Source organism: Xyrauchen texanus, chromosome 35, assembly GCF_025860055.1.
Source record: "Xyrauchen texanus isolate HMW12.3.18 chromosome 35, RBS_HiC_50CHRs, whole genome shotgun sequence".
In the NCBI taxonomy this organism is placed as follows: Eukaryota; Metazoa; Chordata; class Actinopteri; order Cypriniformes; family Catostomidae; genus Xyrauchen; species Xyrauchen texanus.
Window position 1 is genome coordinate 32,490,708 of NC_068310.1, and position 17,724 is coordinate 32,508,431.

Below are 17,724 nucleotides of genomic sequence, written 5' to 3' on the forward strand. Positions count from 1 at the left end.
AAACGACATCATCTCATTCATTTTCAATGAGAGCTGGCGACTTCCGGCAACACGCGCGACGGCGACCGGATGTGGGCGTGTCCAGCGACGCGACAAAGTTGAGAAATGTTTAACTTTATGCAAATGAAGAGCGACTTTCGGGAACGACAGCCAATACGAGAGAAGATGGTAGAGCTCATGTGATCCTAATATTTTAATAATAATATTAATGGTAAAGAAACATTGCTGTTTAGACTCGATACACACCACTAACGACCTAACCGCCAGCCACTGGCGACATGCAGCTACAAAGTAGCTAGCGGTGTGAACTCAGCCTAAGCGATAACAATGACGGTGAGCCATGAATTATCATCATTTATGTAAAATTCTGAGTTTTTCCTGATGCAACGACCTGGTGGAAATTTAAAGAATTTTAATCTGTGGACATCGGGGTGTTTGAACACAACAAATAGCACTGTTTAGGTAGTTTCAGCACAATTTGAGCGAAGCGCCCATAGACAGCAGTTATTTTCTGGACAACCAAAATAACCGGAAGCGGCGGAGGGTTTGTTTGTAAACAGTCACTTAATATATATATACCCTGCATGTAATATGCAAATGACAATGGCTAGAGTCTTAAAGGCGCAGCGCATAAACGAATGTGAGTCACATTACCAACCGTTACAATAAGTACAGTATTAAAAACTGTAGCACACATCTTATTATCTCTGCTAAGTGAACTAGGCTTTTGCAAACTATTGTAAGTTTGAGAGGCAGAGCTTAACGTGTGACTACAGCGCTCCCAATATAATGAATGAAGATGAGCTTATTACTTTTAATATTTTCGTAGATGCTTTTATCCAAAACGACTTATAAATTAGGAACGCACAAAAAAAAAAAAAAAAAAGAAACCTTTACCTTGTACGCAGGTTACGCAGACAGCTTAATTAATCGGCTTCATAATAGAAGCGATCCAATATTACAGATCTTTCTGCTAAGGAAATATTTGTGAGCATCTTAACTATGACACAATTTAATTGTTCCGATTAATTTGTTATTGTTTACATCTTTGAAATGGTCTATAAGTTTTGAGGAGAATGTGTAGGCTAAGTAATGTGCTCCCTTTGCATAGTCTCTTGAAAAACGTTACATTTACATACCTAATCTTTTACGTAGTACCAACTACATAAAAGCAGCAATTATACGCGTAATAACTTAGTCACGCATGCGCAATAGCACGCAGAACGCATAAACGTGTGCTGTCAACAGCGGTTGCTACGAGGCCCTAGTGACCAAAATTCCATTCCTATATAAGAACCTCTTGACAAGTTTTATAAACCGATTTTAATCAGAACACAAGTACAACTGAAGTAAAAGGCAACAGACTGTGGGTAGTAACACTGAACATTTTGAAATCATATAAATAACATTCAAGTGATATAAGGCAATTGTTTTATGTTGAATAAAATGTATTATGAAAATGGTATTTCCTATCGTATATTCAACATAACTGAGAGACTCAAGCTCTATTACAAGCTTACCGTGGCAAAGCACTGAAAATGAAGTCCTTGTTTTACCAAAAAAATGAAATGATCAAAATCTTAATCAAATCAGGCCATGTTGCTTAGTCTAATTTCTGAGCTACATAGCAAATAAGGCTAATGAAACTGATTTTGAAGTGAACAAGAAATATAAATTAAATGTTTAAAATGTAGAGTTGTATCATATAAGACATCGGAGTAAAACATTAGACAGTATAGCAATAATACAAACAATAGACACAAGAATAGAAACAAAAGTTATAGAACTTCTGGGAAAATGGCACTGCAGCTTTCAGAACACTTGATTATTCCTAACAATGCTTTGCAATACTCTGATATGACCGGAGAAAGAAAAGTTTAAACTGATTTAATAGCACCTTAGTCGAAATCCCTTCTTTCCCCCTAATATTCCAAATGCAACAATAACAGAACTTTGCAGTATTTTGTGGTTCCTTTATGTAACAATGTGATATCTCATAAACCAGTAACTATTTCTAATTTAGTCTGTCAAGTTATACACAACACTGCTATAAGAATAACGTCTACTCTGCAAAAGAAAAGTACCTTCATTTAAAAATGGACCATTTGTTATATCCTTACCCCAGAGCACTGCTTTATATTTTAGAAAAAGTCTTGGTTTGTTCTTAGTGTGCACTTGCTTTGTGTAAGAACAAAGAATACTTTGTGCTTCTTCAGAAAAACCAGAGATGTTTAGCTTATTATGATAGAGTTGCCAGAAGAGTATATAGAGGTATAATCACAGATCAGCACTTGCAACAACATCCCAGGCTACATACACTACCAGTCAAAAGTTTGGATGCACTTGATTGAACTGATATGCCTAAATGCTTTAATGATTAGTTTTGTAGACAAATATATGCAGTCCATGCATATGAATTCCTTTTAAAAACTAAAATTGTTACTGAATAAATACACTTTTGAAATGGAAGAGGATCAGAAAAAGTGTCCAGCATACATAAGAACTTCTTCAATACTGTTTAAAAAAAGGGTTGCAGATGGAAACCTCATGAATTTGGTTCAAATTCCAGGAAATGCCCAGAATGTGCAGAGATTTAATCTAGATAAAAAATGGCTACTTTGAAGAAGCTAAAATATATGATATTTTTGGTCACTACATAATTCCCATATTTCCATTTGTGTTATTTCATAGGTTCCATGATTTTAATATTAGTTTAAAATGTGAAAAATAGTTATAACAAAGAATAAGTAGGTGTGTTGAAACTTTTGACAGGTAATGTAATATTGATCAGTCTCTCTTGCCATCAAGTGGTCAAGTAACAACACTACGTTTTTAAAATACATTTTTACAGTTAATTTGGTCTTTAAAAAAAAAGAACAATAATCGCTCTCATTCGGTACACACTGACACAAAGACAATCACATTAAACACTAAGTTACATTCTAAGTCTACCGTCACCTGTCTTAAACAACAGTGGCTGATACTGAGCAAGTAAACGTGTGCACACAGTGTAACGGAACAATTGGAGCTTGACGTTCAGGTCTCCAGGTTGGGTACGGGTTCTTTGGAGTGGTCGTTATACATGAAGGTCTCCTCTATGTTGAAATCAGGTGGCAGTTGGTCTTTGTGGATCTCCATGTGTGAGGAAACCATCTTGAGTGTGGAGAAGAACAGTCCACAGACAGTGCACCGGTACATTAGGGCACCTGAGTGCGTCTTTAGGTGGCAAATCATAGTGGAACGGCCACGGAAAAAGCGCGAACATACCTTGCACTGGTAGGGCTTTTCGCCAGTGTGGATGCGGAGGTGGTAGGTGAACTCGCCTGAGTGTGCAAAGTGTTTGCCACAGTACCGACAGCGATACCATTTTTGCTTGACACCTGCACCGGTGGGAGCGGCTCCAGAGGAGTTGCCGTTCATGACGAGTCCTGCAGGAAACGAAAGCCCACCATGCACCATTTTGTCCTGGAGGCTAAAACCCAGGCCCATGTTGTAACCTGCATTTCCTGCTTTACCTGACCCACTTGCTTCCAACGGCGAGGAAGATGATGAGGAATAATCCAGGAGCTGGTCTGCCTTGCGCTTGGCTGGCCATACTTGGCTGCCCTGAAGCTCATTAGAGTGCACGCTGAGATGGTAATGAAAAGCAGCTTCGGAGCGGAAGGTCTGAGGACACAGGAAGCAGCGCAGCTCGCCCTGGCCTTCTCCGCTGGTCTCTGGACTCCCCTCGTCCTGTTTCGCGGGCCCTCCCTCTTCTGCGTGAAGAGCCAGGTGTTTTTCTAGCAGTGGACTCTCCAGGAAGGGGCTGGCGCATTGCGGACAAGTGTAAATAGGAAAGAGGTGTGTCAGTGTGTGCCACAGGAGGGCGCATCGAGAGGGCTGAGACAGCTGGCATACTCCGCAGCGTAATGTCCTCAAGCAAGCATGGCTCTGAATGTGGTCCCTGACAGCCTGGGTGAAAACCAAATAATAATCAGTTATTAATATAAACAAAACAATAAAATGGGTGAATGTCAGGAAAATCTAAAATGTCATAATACTTCTAAAATAGGCTTCATTTTCTTTATGCAAAATCAAATTTCTTATTTCATTCTTTTGATTTTGGGGTGAAATATTCCCCAGATGTTCTTGACAGGTTTTGAGAGATTCACCCAAATAGATCACAGTGTCCTAACCAGGCACAATCTCATACGTTAATCCAAGTCTTGGTCACAACCAGCCGCAATGGGCAATAGCTTTACCCATCCCTTACTAAAATTAACGATGGATTTACTATAGTAACCATTGTTGAATTATGTTATTGGTAGTAAAACCATAGTAACCACAAAATTGGCCAATGTTTCACCACAATAACTATAATTGTATAAAGTTACTACAGTACTGTATACAGAATATAATTACTATATAGTTACTACAGTAACTATTGTATAGCTTATAAAAATCATATTTATTCATCATCATAACAAAAACAAAAAAACAAAACAGTACATGTTTCACAAATTAACCATGATCTTATTATAGTAAAACTTTATTTATTTTTTTGGCATAATGATTATGATTTTTATTACTGCAGTTTTGGTTTTTCAGTATTATTACTATGGTTTTACCATGAATATCATTGTTCAACTATGGTTACTGGAGTAAAACTATGATTCATTTTCATAAGGGTAGACTAAAGCTATTGAGGGAATGCAAACTATTGTGAGGGAACACAAAACTATTTCAGAAAATATATTACCACACTGTCCTCTAAGGGGCCCCGTAGCAACAAGATATTTTATATGTGGCTTAATTTTTATTTATGTTTATGTATGCTGGGAAGTTCCACCCACAGTATTTGTCCAAAAACTATGGCATTGAGGCTAGATAAACTAATGATTATTGTGTGCTAGTATATAATCTGTAAAATTAGCAGTTTAACTTGTTTATTAGCAGCATGTAACCAATAATTGTTTATTATTATTATTATTATTATTATTATTAAATGGTCTGCACTTATATAGCACCTTTTTAAGCCTTAACGGTATTCAAAGCGCTTTACACTGTGACTCATTCACCCTCATTCAAAATAAAAAAAATATTTTGTGGAATTTGATAATTTTCCACGGCACACCTGACATTCTTCCATGGCACACTAGTGTGCCTTGGCACAGTGGTTGGGAAACACTGGACTACTGAAATGTTGGTATCATGACAACCCTAGTGAAAACAGACAAATTACACAACACTGTCATGTTGTCGTATCAAACCTGGTTAGGAGACCATTTAAGGCTTACAAACAAAAAACAATAGACCAAAAGTTTACTCACAAACCTTGAAATCATTTGCCATAGATTTAACACAAACAGTACACTGCAGTTCCCCTCCTTGTCGTTGGGTGGTACCGTTCATTTGTTCAGGATTTTGAGGGAGGCATTTTGCTGCCGACTGACGTCGATGGTGTATAAGTGCTGACTCACTCCGAAACTGCTGCTCACAAACATCGCAGGAGAAGAACAAGATGCCAACGTGTGTGAGGGCATGCGTGACACCAGCGGCGCGATCAGAAAAGGAAGCACCACACACCTGACAGGATCCCGTTTCGGAGAGATGCGTCTCCGCATGGATCCGAATGATGTCATTTTTGGTGGGTAGCAGCATTCCACAAGCTTTGCACGGCTGTGCTGACGCTAACTGGCCAATAGATGCCCCGTTCTCACCATTCTCAATACACAACAAGTCTTCGTCATCCTCTTCTTCCACAATGAAGTGCTCCTCCTCATCGCTCAGCTCAATGATGTCAACTGAAAGCCCTCTCCACTGATCGACAGCTTCTGGATCTTCTTCCTGTAGGTGGTGCCTCTTGCTAGAAAGTTCGTCCTCAAAAAACCCTGAGTCTTTGACTGCTCCTACTGCACCTGAAACAGCCCCTAGTTGCAAATTGTCCAAGGGGTCACTGGAGGATGACGAAGGAGCACAGGTTTCTGCTCCAAGCTGGGCTGAAGAGTCAGGAATGGAACTCACTTCCTGAATACCGTGAGGTCCAAACGTTGACTTGCAACCATTTCCAACAACCTGATCTTCTGAGCTGTTTCCTCCATCTTCTCCATCTTCTTCCTGCTCGGTCTTGAGCTGCAAAGCAAGACCAGGAAGAACCTCTGCGGAACGATTAGTGTCCAAGGGGCTTGGCTTGTCGTTTGTCTCCTGGCTGTGCCCCAAATGTACTTGCAAGTCATTTTTAGGGTACTGGGAGAGGGAAAGAGTGGCTAAGTGGGACCGATTCAAACTGCTGTTCCGGACTTGAGAAACCGGAGAAGGTGTGACAGGAGTGGGAGCGGCTGAAGAAGACAGCGAAGAGCAAGATGCTGCAGAGGACGAGCAAACAGATGTAACCACAGGATTGGCAGACACCATTTCACTCTCAATATCCTCATCGGTCACCGGGTCTCCAGAATTTGAGCTCTGCAGGTCTGGGAATGTGGCATGGCAAGCACTTACCAGCTCCCTCACTCCAAGTCTTTCTGCCAGCTCATAAAGCACACCCACATCTATCAAGTCCGTGAAAATTTCACCAGTGTAGATGAACGTCAACACCTTCTCAAAATTGGAGGCAGAGACAAAGTCCAAAGAGAAGGTGGTGGGAAAACCACCCTGGTTGCGGGAAACTCTGGAGAAGAGGCTCTTAAAGTATGTGCAAGTGCACGCCAGCACTGCGCGATGAGAGGGGAAGGATCGCCCACCAACCTGGAGGACAACGTCACATAGGAGGCGAGACAGCCGGCAGCGGTTAAGCTCGGAAAGGAGATGGGCCGCATGGCCAGAGCGCTGCAGCCGGATCCGCATGCCTGGCGATTCCGAGAAAAGCCAGGAATTGGACTAAAAGACAAATGATGAAAACATGAATCAAAACATGGTAATAACATGATTTGTATCAATTTAAAATAATTAGATGCACTTCATATATTGTGTACTTTTCAAGTGAACTACGACTTAATAAAACAGATCATCTCAAAACAGATCAGAGACTTTAAATTCTGATTGGATGAGTCATGTTTGAAGCTGTTGTAAATAAACAACTGTCACCACACATTCTATGTTTTGCTGCATTCACGTCCTGTTGGAATTACTGTAATTAGATTACAAGATGACAATTTAAAGATTCTACTCGGAGGTGTTCACATCATCAGATTGAGAAATTATTCGTTTTTATGGTAACACTTACAATGCCAAAACGGATCCATATATGGCTTTGTTGTTGATAGTAGCACAATATTTAATCACTACATTAATGCTGCGTTCACATCATGTCGGAATTACTGTAATTATAATAAGTTGGAGATTCTGGAAACACTCATAAGGGAAAAATTTATTTGTTGCTGACAACAGCAAAACAATTATCACTACATTAATTCACTTCTATATGTTCTTGCAAAATGTTTAAGAACAAAGAAAAAGCTCTAGGTAACAATGGCAAAATAGCATGGCATATCAAACACAACTGTGTTCTCTATTAAAGGTGCACACTGCACTCAGTAAGAGTTTAGCTGGCTCTTATTCATCCCATCAGTCCCAATATAACTTGTGGTATTGGACTCTATACTGACACCTATCATCCTGGATATTAGTAGTTTGTTTATTAAACGCTTCCGTTTTACACTTGTTTGTTTATATTCTGTTTTATTACTTTTAGTCTGTGTTTTTCTCTGTGTCATATACCTATTATCATTATTATGGACATTCTTGTTTTTAATTCAAACAAATTGTTGCACGTTGTTGTGTGCTAGACTGTAAACAGCATCTGAACACTGCCATAAACTCGCACTTGGCGTTTGAGGTCAACCCGTTTGTCCATAATCTGCGCTGTTAGAGCTGCAGTTCATATCCATTTGTTTCTACACTCCAACAGGGACTAGTATAACTTTCACTCATTCTGTTTGGACTGTCTGGTGGATCACACTTCTGGTTGACTTGGGCTCTGTTGTTGTATTTTTATGTTTGAGCATTGGCCAAAAGCACTATATTAAGTAAACATGTTATTATTATTGTCAGATTAGTGGTGTTGATAACCCAGTCAACTGAATTGTACAGAGTCATGTTCGTCAACATGGCAGCACCCATGAGGGGGCGACCATCTAAAAGGTCATGTAAAAATAAACAGCTTTTATTGGGTTACTGATATGACTGAAGTCTTCATCTCATGTGAGTGTACATTATTTTAAATATTATATATATAAAAAAAATGCTATTCATGTCTTTATGTGTAAAATGTTTTTCATTAGCAAAAACATACTTGGTGCATCTTTAACTATAACTATTGAGGCAACTGCCATGTTGGTTCTTTTTTACATGACGTCCGGACTGTCAAGTAGGAGCTTTCATACAATTCTGAGTTTTTACGAGTTCAACGAAGAAGTGTATTTATGGTAATTCCAAATTGACGTAAATGTACCTGCCAGGCAACCGCAAACAGTTTAGCTAATAAACTACATTAGAGCATTTTTGCATCCATCTGTGCTGGCTTTTTAATGTTTTTTCTATGTAAACATGTGCTAACTGGACGTCTTCAAACACTGCTTCACACCTAGCTGTTTTTTCAGTGTCTCGCACAAGAGTCACTTTTTTATTGATGTTGTGTCAAGTTAAAAAGAACTTTAACTGTTAAAAAACACATCTCGAGGCAGTTCTACACATTGTGCTGCGTCTAGCTTTATTTGACGCAAGGATGCGTTCGGTCTGAATGACCCCTTACTAGTCAGACATTTTTTTTATTTTGATAATTATCAGTATTAAATGTAATTGGTGTCTTTTATTATATTGATATTACCACCATTTTATAGCTTCAAGCAATAAACCACGAGAGGCCGTACATTACAGTGATTTTACCATGGTAACAGGGTTTTAGGTACTCCACTCTGCATCTTCTAGTACCCATTACATGTGTTAAAATCACTGTAATGTACAGCCTCTCGTGGCTTATTGCAAAACTGTATGCGTGTCATTGAAGTTGCAAATGAAAACGTGTAGACATGGGATTGCCTGTCCACAAAACACACCCTGCACCTTAAAACCTGAAATGAAGCAACTGATTTATTTAACAACAACAAAATAAAAAAAAATAGAAATGAATAGCCTCAATGCATTCTAACTGTCACTCCTCCACAATAACAGGACATTACAGTGACTTTAACTAATGTTCACGTTTATCACTTGTTGTATAAGTTTGACAAGCTTCAAGACATTAGTGGTCACAAATGCATCACACCAACTTTAAATACACATTTATGTTCATATATCGACGAAAAAACAATTCACAAATGCATTACACCATTCATATATCCACAAATGTGTTCACAAACGACTCAAAACAATGGCAGTCCTAACAAAGACAGCACAGGACACTAAATTAGACTACAACATTAAGACAACATTTGCCACCCCTCTTTACACCATGAAAATGTATTATATGTGCACTACAAAATCTAGGATGGACCCAAAATGTTCAACAATCCTTAGTTAGAGCATCATTAGGTTAGCAGAAGCTAACTAGTTGTCATTGGATTCCATTAGCATGTCAGGCTAACTACCACATTAGCACCAAATGTACCAATGAACCACCGTGCTGGCTCATTACTCCATTTTAACCGCTTAAGTAGTAGTTACATGTTTGTTTACCCATAGAGTGCTGCTGGTTTTTGACAGAGAACGGAAGATTGACAAGTCCTCTCGGATCCTGTTAGCCCAGACTGTCGTCCATGCACACAGGAGACACGGGCGTGTCTCAAAACTAATCGAGCTGCCTTACTAGACAATATTTTGAGGCATCATAGGCTTTAGTAGCATTTTTAAACATTTTAGAACAGTTGTATTTTTTTTATTGGTTATCAAATGTGTGTTTGAGTCAGATCAGTTGTGTCGGGACGCGGCAATAATGCCCTAAAATGATGTCTACGTAGGCAGCTCACTAGCTTTTTAAGACATTGTGTGCGAGGGAGCGCCTCCCACCCCGGTATGAAATATGATAAATAAATAAATAAATAAATAAATAAATAAGATGCCCCCACTTTAACTAATCAGATGCAACATTGTGGAATATAATTATTAAAACTCAAATTTATTTGATTATATCTAATATTGTTAGATATTATATGTATTTTTTTTTTTATTTTGTTATACAATTTTAATTTTTGATGATTTATTATAATTTCTGTCCGTCTATCTATCTATCTATCTATCTATCTATCTATCTATCTATCTATCTATCTATCTATCTATCTATCTATCCATCCTTATTTTTCACATTTTACTTTGTGCTGTTATAAAATGTAATATTTAAAGAATAAATGCATGGGAGGGTGGGTGTGTCACGACTTTGAATCAAGGATGTGCTGATTGACTCCAGCCAGGTCTCCTAAGCAACCAAATTTGCCCGGTTGCTAGGGAGGGTAGGGTCACATGGGGTAACCTCCTCGTAACCTCCTCCTTGTGTGTGGATTGCGGAGAGTAGCATGAGCCTCCACATGCTGTGAGTCTCAGCGGTGTCATGCACAACGAGCCATGTGATAAGATGCGCAGATTGACGGTCTCAGAAGCGGAGGCAACAGAGTAACCATGCCACCACGAGGACCTACTAAGTAATCTAAATGCATAAGAAACATACAGACACTGGGCATTGACTTGCTCTGATTTCATGGATCACGTTATGACATCTATAAAATAATACATTATAATATATTTTTGATACCTTTATTAATAAAATTTGACATTCCTTTAATAAAACCTATCACCTCTTATTAATTTATTTTTATCTGCTGTTAATTCATGCACCATACAGTATTATATAATATATTTAATGCACCATACAGTATTATATAATATATTTAATGTAATATAATCCATGTATAATGTTTAATATGATCCGTAAAATTCCTTATACCTAACTCCTCATTTAAGAAACATTATCTTGAATAAAGAAAAACTATTAGGTACATCATTTTATTTGACCTACTTCATATGCTAATGTGTGATCAAAGATGTGAATATGGGTAAAAACGTTCAGGTAACTGCATAATGCAACAAGCATAAATGAATGGAAACTAAGTACATTTCTGCATATTCTGTGGCTTTGAAATTATAATGCAATCACCCAAGCTCCTTAGTGCTCTGTGTTGCTTACCTGTTTTAATAACAGTCCATATTGTGGCAATTTAAAGAGAGACAGGGAAAGAGATTGCTGAATTCACACGTTTTCAATGAACACGAACCTTTCAGGGTTTATAATGTAGAAAAGCTTCACTGGCTGTTTGATCAGAAAAGAGGGGAACTTCACAGGTAGCGACAACAGGAGTTTGATCAGAGTTTATTGTTTATGGTATTTAGAAATGATGTACAATGACAAATACTATTTCTTCTGCATATAAACATGATATTACATTACATTACCCTCAGCCATGATGTAAATTTAAAGAACAATGGTAATGAAAGTCATAATGGTAAATACATTCCCTCAGATTGCTTTGGGAAACTCTCAAGCTACATTTGACCTTGTAATGCATCTATATTACATTATAATCAGCATATTATAAATAATATTGCTTTTTAGTTGTTAAAACAGTTTCCATATTTAAAAAAAGGCATTTTTGTAGCTGTCGTTCTAAGCTTGTTCTAGTATGGACTATTAAGAGTTTTTCCATCTTTTTTATTTATCCCTATCTGAGGAATCCGTAAGGATACATGTATATAAATACAGCGTTTTTTGGAGATGCCCTGGGACAGAAATTCACAGACGCACAGAACACACAACTTCGGATGAAGAAATAAAAATGCCCTGTTTTTGTCAAAATGCAAAATTTGTCATGAATGTACATGGGTTATGAGACCATCCTCCTGGAATTTACACGTCCGAGGCTTTTGATGCTACTTTTACGAGACAGAACGGGTGTAGGGGTGGTGGGAGAGATCTCATTTGGGCAGCCGTGTTGCAGAAGAATTTCAGCACACTCCTTGCTCCCAGCTTGGCGTGCCAACGTCAAAGCAGTTCTGCCCTGCGGGTCCTTTGATTTCACATCACTCCCATACTGTCGAGAGAAAGAGAGAGCACAACTGAGCAAAGAATTAACCTGTTAGATATACTCAACAGTATGAATCTGGCTTTCGTTTCTGTTTTATAACTCATGCTGAAGAAATGAATGACTGTGGAATGAATCTTTGTTGTAAAAGAGAGCAAATTACAGCCTCACCCAGACCAGCAGCTGTGTCATGACCACGTCACCCAGCTGGCAGGCTGCATGTAATGCGCTGTGATGCTGCTGTGCTGCTCCATCAGGTGGGATGTTGATCACTTCCTTGTTACTGTGTGCAAGCAGCAGCAGAAGTCTTGGTAGGTCCCGATCAATCACTGCTCTCAGCAACCAAGTTGACATTGAGTCCTCTGTACACTGAGCGGGCAAGGGCGACACAAATGCACGCTGTTCGTATTTGGCACGGATCCACGACTCCCTCTGCTCTCTGAGATAAACACAAAGCAAAGACCACATTATTATTGTAGTTGGTTAACTGCATCGACCAAGATCTGTTTACATCTGTGACCTCATGAGGCTAAAGCGTTGTGATGACAACACTGCAAAAATCATATTCCTAATCAGTATCTTTGTAACACATCCTCAAAACAAGATTAATTTGAGCATAACATACAGTATAAAATACTAATAAACTTGGAAAAAAGTATTTTGTTTTAATGGCAGTTTTATTTCACTATTAAGCCATAAATCAAATTTTTAACAGCCACATTTGCAGAGTCCGCTATTTTTTTATGTTATATTTCAATAGGTTATTTTATATAAACAACATCAATAGCATAAACTATCCATTTCTATTTCATATCAATGTATTTATTTATTTATTTATTTATTTATATCTAAATATTTAAAATAAAATTAAAGTTACATTTTTTTATATATACAGTATATTGTATTTTATTTATTTTATTTTTATTATTTCTCATTTTTAAGCAACCATTTATGCAGTGTATGCTTCTTTGGCGATTCTATATGGACATAGTTAACATCTGTTGATCAATGAATAGTTGCTTTGTTTACAGTCAATAATGTGTCAAATTAACTTTATACAAAAACGTATTCATGAAATACAAAGTTTACAGGATTTAACAGAAATGACATTTCAGCTCACCTTGTTGCTTCAGGTGTCAACTTTTGGCATCCTTGTGTACATGTTTCCCAAATACTGTTGGCCATATGGTTCCCTATAGCTGTAAGCACTTTTGTGAGCTCGCTTGGCCAGTCGTCCAGGTCCAGCGAGCGGACACGGGACAGGTGTGTCCCTAGATTCCGGTGTATACCCGAACACTCGATGCAGATCAGAGCCCCAAGATTAAGACTTGCCCATGTTGGATCTAAAGAAAAGGATTTCCCCTTATTCATTTATACCATAATGTTCTTTACAGAGGTATACAATCACTTTCTACATATACTGGTAGTTGTTTCAATTTTGATTATGTGTCATTTTGGGGGTACACTTACTTTGTGCTTCACAGTCCACACAAAGGTCGTTCCCTTTGGCATTACGAATGGCCTGCAGAGCAACAGCTTCGCTTTGGCTATTCCTTCGAGCCTGAGAGGTAAATCGAGATCGGTATTATGTGACAAATACAGAGCAAACGTTTTATTTGTATATTGCCAAATGTTATATTGAATTCAATGGGACAATGTACAATCCTAATACCGAAAAAGTGGGGGAAGTATGGAAAATGTATATATATATATATATATATATATATATATATATATATATATATTATATTCACGCATTTCAAATCAGTTGATTGCAACATGCTGTCAAGTGTCTACCATTGTGTAACGTCACAATTTCTTCTAATAACACTTACTGAGAGTTTGAGCACTGAAGACACAAGTTTGTTAAGTTTAGCAAGTGGAATTTTCCCCCATTCATCCATTATGCATTTCTTCATCTGCGCACTTGTACAGGGCCTTCGTTGCCATACTGTTTGTTTCATAATGCGGCACACATTCTCAATTGGAGACAGGTCAGGACTGCAGGCAGGCCAATCTAGCAACATTTTACTGCTTACGCAGCCACGCACTTGTAATCCGGAAGCTGAGATTGCAGGTGCTAGATTGGCCTGACTGCAGTCCTGACCTATCTCCAATTGAGAATGTGTGCTGCATTATGAAAAAAACAATATGGCAATGATGGCCATATTCAACAACTTTTGGGTGGAGAGGGGCCCTTGGAGATAATTGGTTCCAGAGCCTTTGCAAGTCATAATCCGTCCCTGTGTATTATCATTGGCATGTATATCAGATTATGTCTGGAAATATTTATGCCACAAACACAAGTCATTTACATGTTTGCAGAAGTTTATTTTACACATACAGGCTGATTCTACGCGGTCAATCCATTTTGCTGATTGTAGGTTTGTAATGTTTTTGGCCATGTCGCAAAAACAATGCCAAAAGTGTAAGCGTGAGAAAAAGGAAGTCAGAAGAATACAGAACACATTTACTTTGTGTTAATACAAAATTACACATTCCATGAATTACACTTAAGAAAGCATTAAAGTATTACTAATATTTTTTCTTACACTTGAAATTTGATTTACACTTTTACAAATCTTACATTGTGCTTGCAAATCATTTAGTCACTATTTTACCTTCTTATTGAACATTCCTTTAATAAGTGTTATTAGAAGAAATGGTGATGTTACACATTGGTAAACACTTGACTGTCACAACCATTTTGGAGCATATTGCAATAATCTGATTTGAAATTAGTGTATATATAAAAAAATAAAATAAAATGTAATTCACAAGGTAAAACATAAATAATGTGTTACTGTAATGCTTTCAATATAGCACAGAGTGAATAGAATTTACATATCTTTCTTTTTTGATTTTACCATTTTCCAAACTATCCTAACTTTTTCTGAATTGATGTTTTATGAAAGAATATTCATGAATTAGTTACACACACATTTATAATGCTCGTGTTTCATGTATATTCCCAGGCTCACCTTATTTCTGCTCTCGCAGCTCTGTAGACTAGCAAGGATCTGGTTTTCAATAGCTTGAACCCAAGCATCTCTGTCCTCTTGACTCTGGGCTTCAAAGTGCCAGCTCTGTCCTGTACTCGATATGATGATGAAGTCTGCACTCTCCTCTTCTGATAGTCAAGAGCAACAATTATTTACACCAGAGGAAGTAATCAATAAAAACACCCACTGTGTGCTCAGCCTAATGTATCAGTCTCACTATAATTGTGTTTTTGAGACAGAGAACAAAGACAGGAATCCTCACATCCATTTGGTCTAATCTAATAATGTGACAAGAGATGGACATTGACACATACTGCAGAAAAGACAGCAAGACTATGTTTGGAATAGCATGCTAGCAGGCCAGGCTAAGAGACCAGCTTAAACCAGCTAAAACCATCGTAAACCAGTAAAGCAGCTTAGGGTGTTTTAAACTGTTTATTTAAGCAGGGCAGTAAGCGCATTTTCTGTATGGATGGAATATGACATGTGACAACAATATAGCATGCTTTAAAAACATCTAGCATGGAATAAAGTATGCAGTATAGAGTATATACTGTGCATTATTCAGTACTGTAAATAGTAAGCTTGTCCTGCATTCTTAACACACCCGGAGTCAGTTCAGCCACTCTCTTCATACATTCAAGTTACCTGTTTTGTTAATGTTTCTCAAGCTACCAAAGCTTTTTAATTTCCACATTTTGCGCTTGGCTTGTAGTGCAAGAAATTAGTCCAGGGCAGCAGAGGATAAGAAGAAAGAAAGGCAGAAAAGAAGGAAGGAAGAAAGAATGGGGAGAGAAGTGAAAGAGACTGTAAGAGGACCTTAGAGAAAGCAGTTTATCATCAGGTCCACAGTGGAATCGTAAAGAAACAAAAGAGTCACAAAAAAGTTCGCCTAAACTCTTTGCAAAAATAAGTTGAAATTGTGTCGCAAGTGAAAAATGGATCAATATGGCAACTGTTAATCTTTCATAAATCTAATGTTTTACCTTCAGCCTGCCCGGCCGCTGCGTCTCCTTTCAAGTTAATACTCCTGTTTCGTTTTTTCTTCTTCCTGTCAGTCATTGGAGAAGATGGGATGTGGTCTTTTCCTAAAGGCGGACTTGTAGCCCCCTCAACGGTCGAGTCTTTTGAAAGCATTCAATACAGAGGCCAGAACTTAGTCAAAAAATGTCTTGCATATGATTTTGATCTCAATCTTTAAAACTCTGAGGCACACTTTATCTGATGACATGACCTGACCCAAAATGTGATTCTAGAACCATTTAATCTCATTCATGGAAAGCCGGCACCACACAAGACAATGTTTCCCTGTAATTTTCATATGTGAACTTAATTAACATAATCGCCAGCTAGATGGAGGGAGACGAAACGAGCATTAGCATCTGCCAGTGAGAGGTCATTAATCACTTGACCGCTTGGACTCCCTGCTGAGTTAATGGCTTCAAAAACTGCAAAAGCACATCAGGCTTGCTTGAAAAAATCATTCTGTCGCCAAGGCGGGCTCTTGCGTTCTCGTCAATTGACCAATGGGCTAAATTCACTGAAGAACTGACAAGACATCAAGCTTTTCTGAACGTTTTCATCACACTCAGCTGCATATCATCACAAACGTGATTGTAATCCAAAGTGATTCTGTCACCAAGCGTTTTTTCCTGCCTTTTTTGCCAACACTAAAGTGACATCAGAAGGCAGAGCCACAACAGTCTGTTTTCATTGAATGTAATTTCTTTACTCACTGAAAGCTGCATATGGACATACGGGTTCTACTGCAAGGCTCCAGGGGGTAAATATACAATCACGCCCTTTCAAAAGGTAGTCACTCCATGAATCGCTTCCTAAGTGCATTTTCACACTTCGTTTGTAGCATTTGTTTCGGAACATGGTGCTTTTTCTCCCATGGTTCGTTCGTATAGGCGTACATACGTAAACACGGCAATCGCACCAAAACAATCGGTTCAAGACCACCTGGAAGAAGAAGAAATCTGCAGGTCAGCTTGTCACTGTAATTCATCATCAAAATGCAGAAATAGACTTTTGGCGGTGGGTATCTTCCCGACCACTTCTCTCTTTGGATAGCGAGATTCCCGACCACTTCTCTCTTTGGATAGCGAGATAACTTTTTGACAGATAAAAACAGGGCTTCACTCTTTTGATGTGTATGTATGTGCGAGAGGGAGAGACAGAGCTATGTGACCGTGAGAACAGGTACTTTTCAATGCAGAAGTCAGAGAGAAAGATTTGCAGTGAGTTGGTATGTCTGTCACCCCTCCACCATTTTGTATCGTAAGTGCGTTATACCTCAGACTAAAGAGAGCGAAGTCTCTGCAAATCGGTCGTAAAGTGTGACACCCTCGGCCAAAATCTATAGTTGTTTGGAGTCCGCTAGTGTGGCGCCGGCTTAAGATGTGCTGCATATGGAATATTTACGTACCCACACTTAGCCCTTTATTAGACACAGATGATGGGCAACGTTTCACCTTTTGGTCGCTATGAAATGACAAACCAGTTCTGGAGGTCTCTTCTACAGTCAGTAGATTTGCTGTGAACAAACAGAAAATTGCAAAAAATTATGAAAATATGACTAATGTTTCCAAATAATAGGCTTAATATTTAGTCATTATTTTAGTAGTTATTTTGGAGTGGTTCATAATTATTTTCCAAAATTTGCTGAAGATACA

General features: G+C 38.3%; 2 protein-coding genes across 4 annotated transcripts in view; both read right to left on the minus strand.

The window, feature by feature from the left end:
* Positions 1–1,352: 1,352 nt before the first annotated feature.
* LOC127628815 (zinc finger and BTB domain-containing protein 39) lies at positions 1,353–9,868 on the minus strand. The gene is made up of 3 exons (XM_052105726.1): positions 9,652–9,868; positions 5,314–6,855; positions 1,353–3,951 (listed from the first exon to the last, which is right to left on the minus strand). The coding sequence occupies exons 2-3, from the start codon at positions 6,820–6,822 to the stop codon at positions 3,037–3,039; spliced, it is 2,424 nt and encodes an 807-aa protein (XP_051961686.1). The 5' UTR covers positions 6,823–6,855; positions 9,652–9,868; the 3' UTR covers positions 1,353–3,036.
* A 1,456-nt stretch (positions 9,869–11,324) lies between these two features.
* Positions 11,325–17,724, minus strand: part of agap2 (ArfGAP with GTPase domain, ankyrin repeat and PH domain 2) — a 30,346-nt gene continuing 23,946 nt past the window's right edge. For 2 of the 3 annotated variants that reach the window (XM_052105723.1, XM_052105722.1), the window contains 8 exons: positions 17,478–17,585; positions 16,033–16,170; positions 15,695–15,754; positions 15,026–15,174; positions 13,515–13,605; positions 13,165–13,387; positions 12,216–12,483; positions 11,325–12,053 (listed from right to left, as the gene is read on the minus strand). In XM_052105723.1, coding sequence (XP_051961683.1) covers positions 11,847–12,053; positions 12,216–12,483; positions 13,165–13,387; positions 13,515–13,605; positions 15,026–15,174; positions 15,695–15,754; positions 16,033–16,170; positions 17,478–17,585 — 1,244 coding nt within the window. In that variant the 3' untranslated portion in view covers positions 11,325–11,846. The remainder of the gene's footprint in view (positions 12,054–12,215; positions 12,484–13,164; positions 13,388–13,514; positions 13,606–15,025; positions 15,175–15,694; positions 15,755–16,032; positions 16,171–17,477; positions 17,586–17,724) is intronic. The other variant, XM_052105724.1, reaches the window with a different exon arrangement.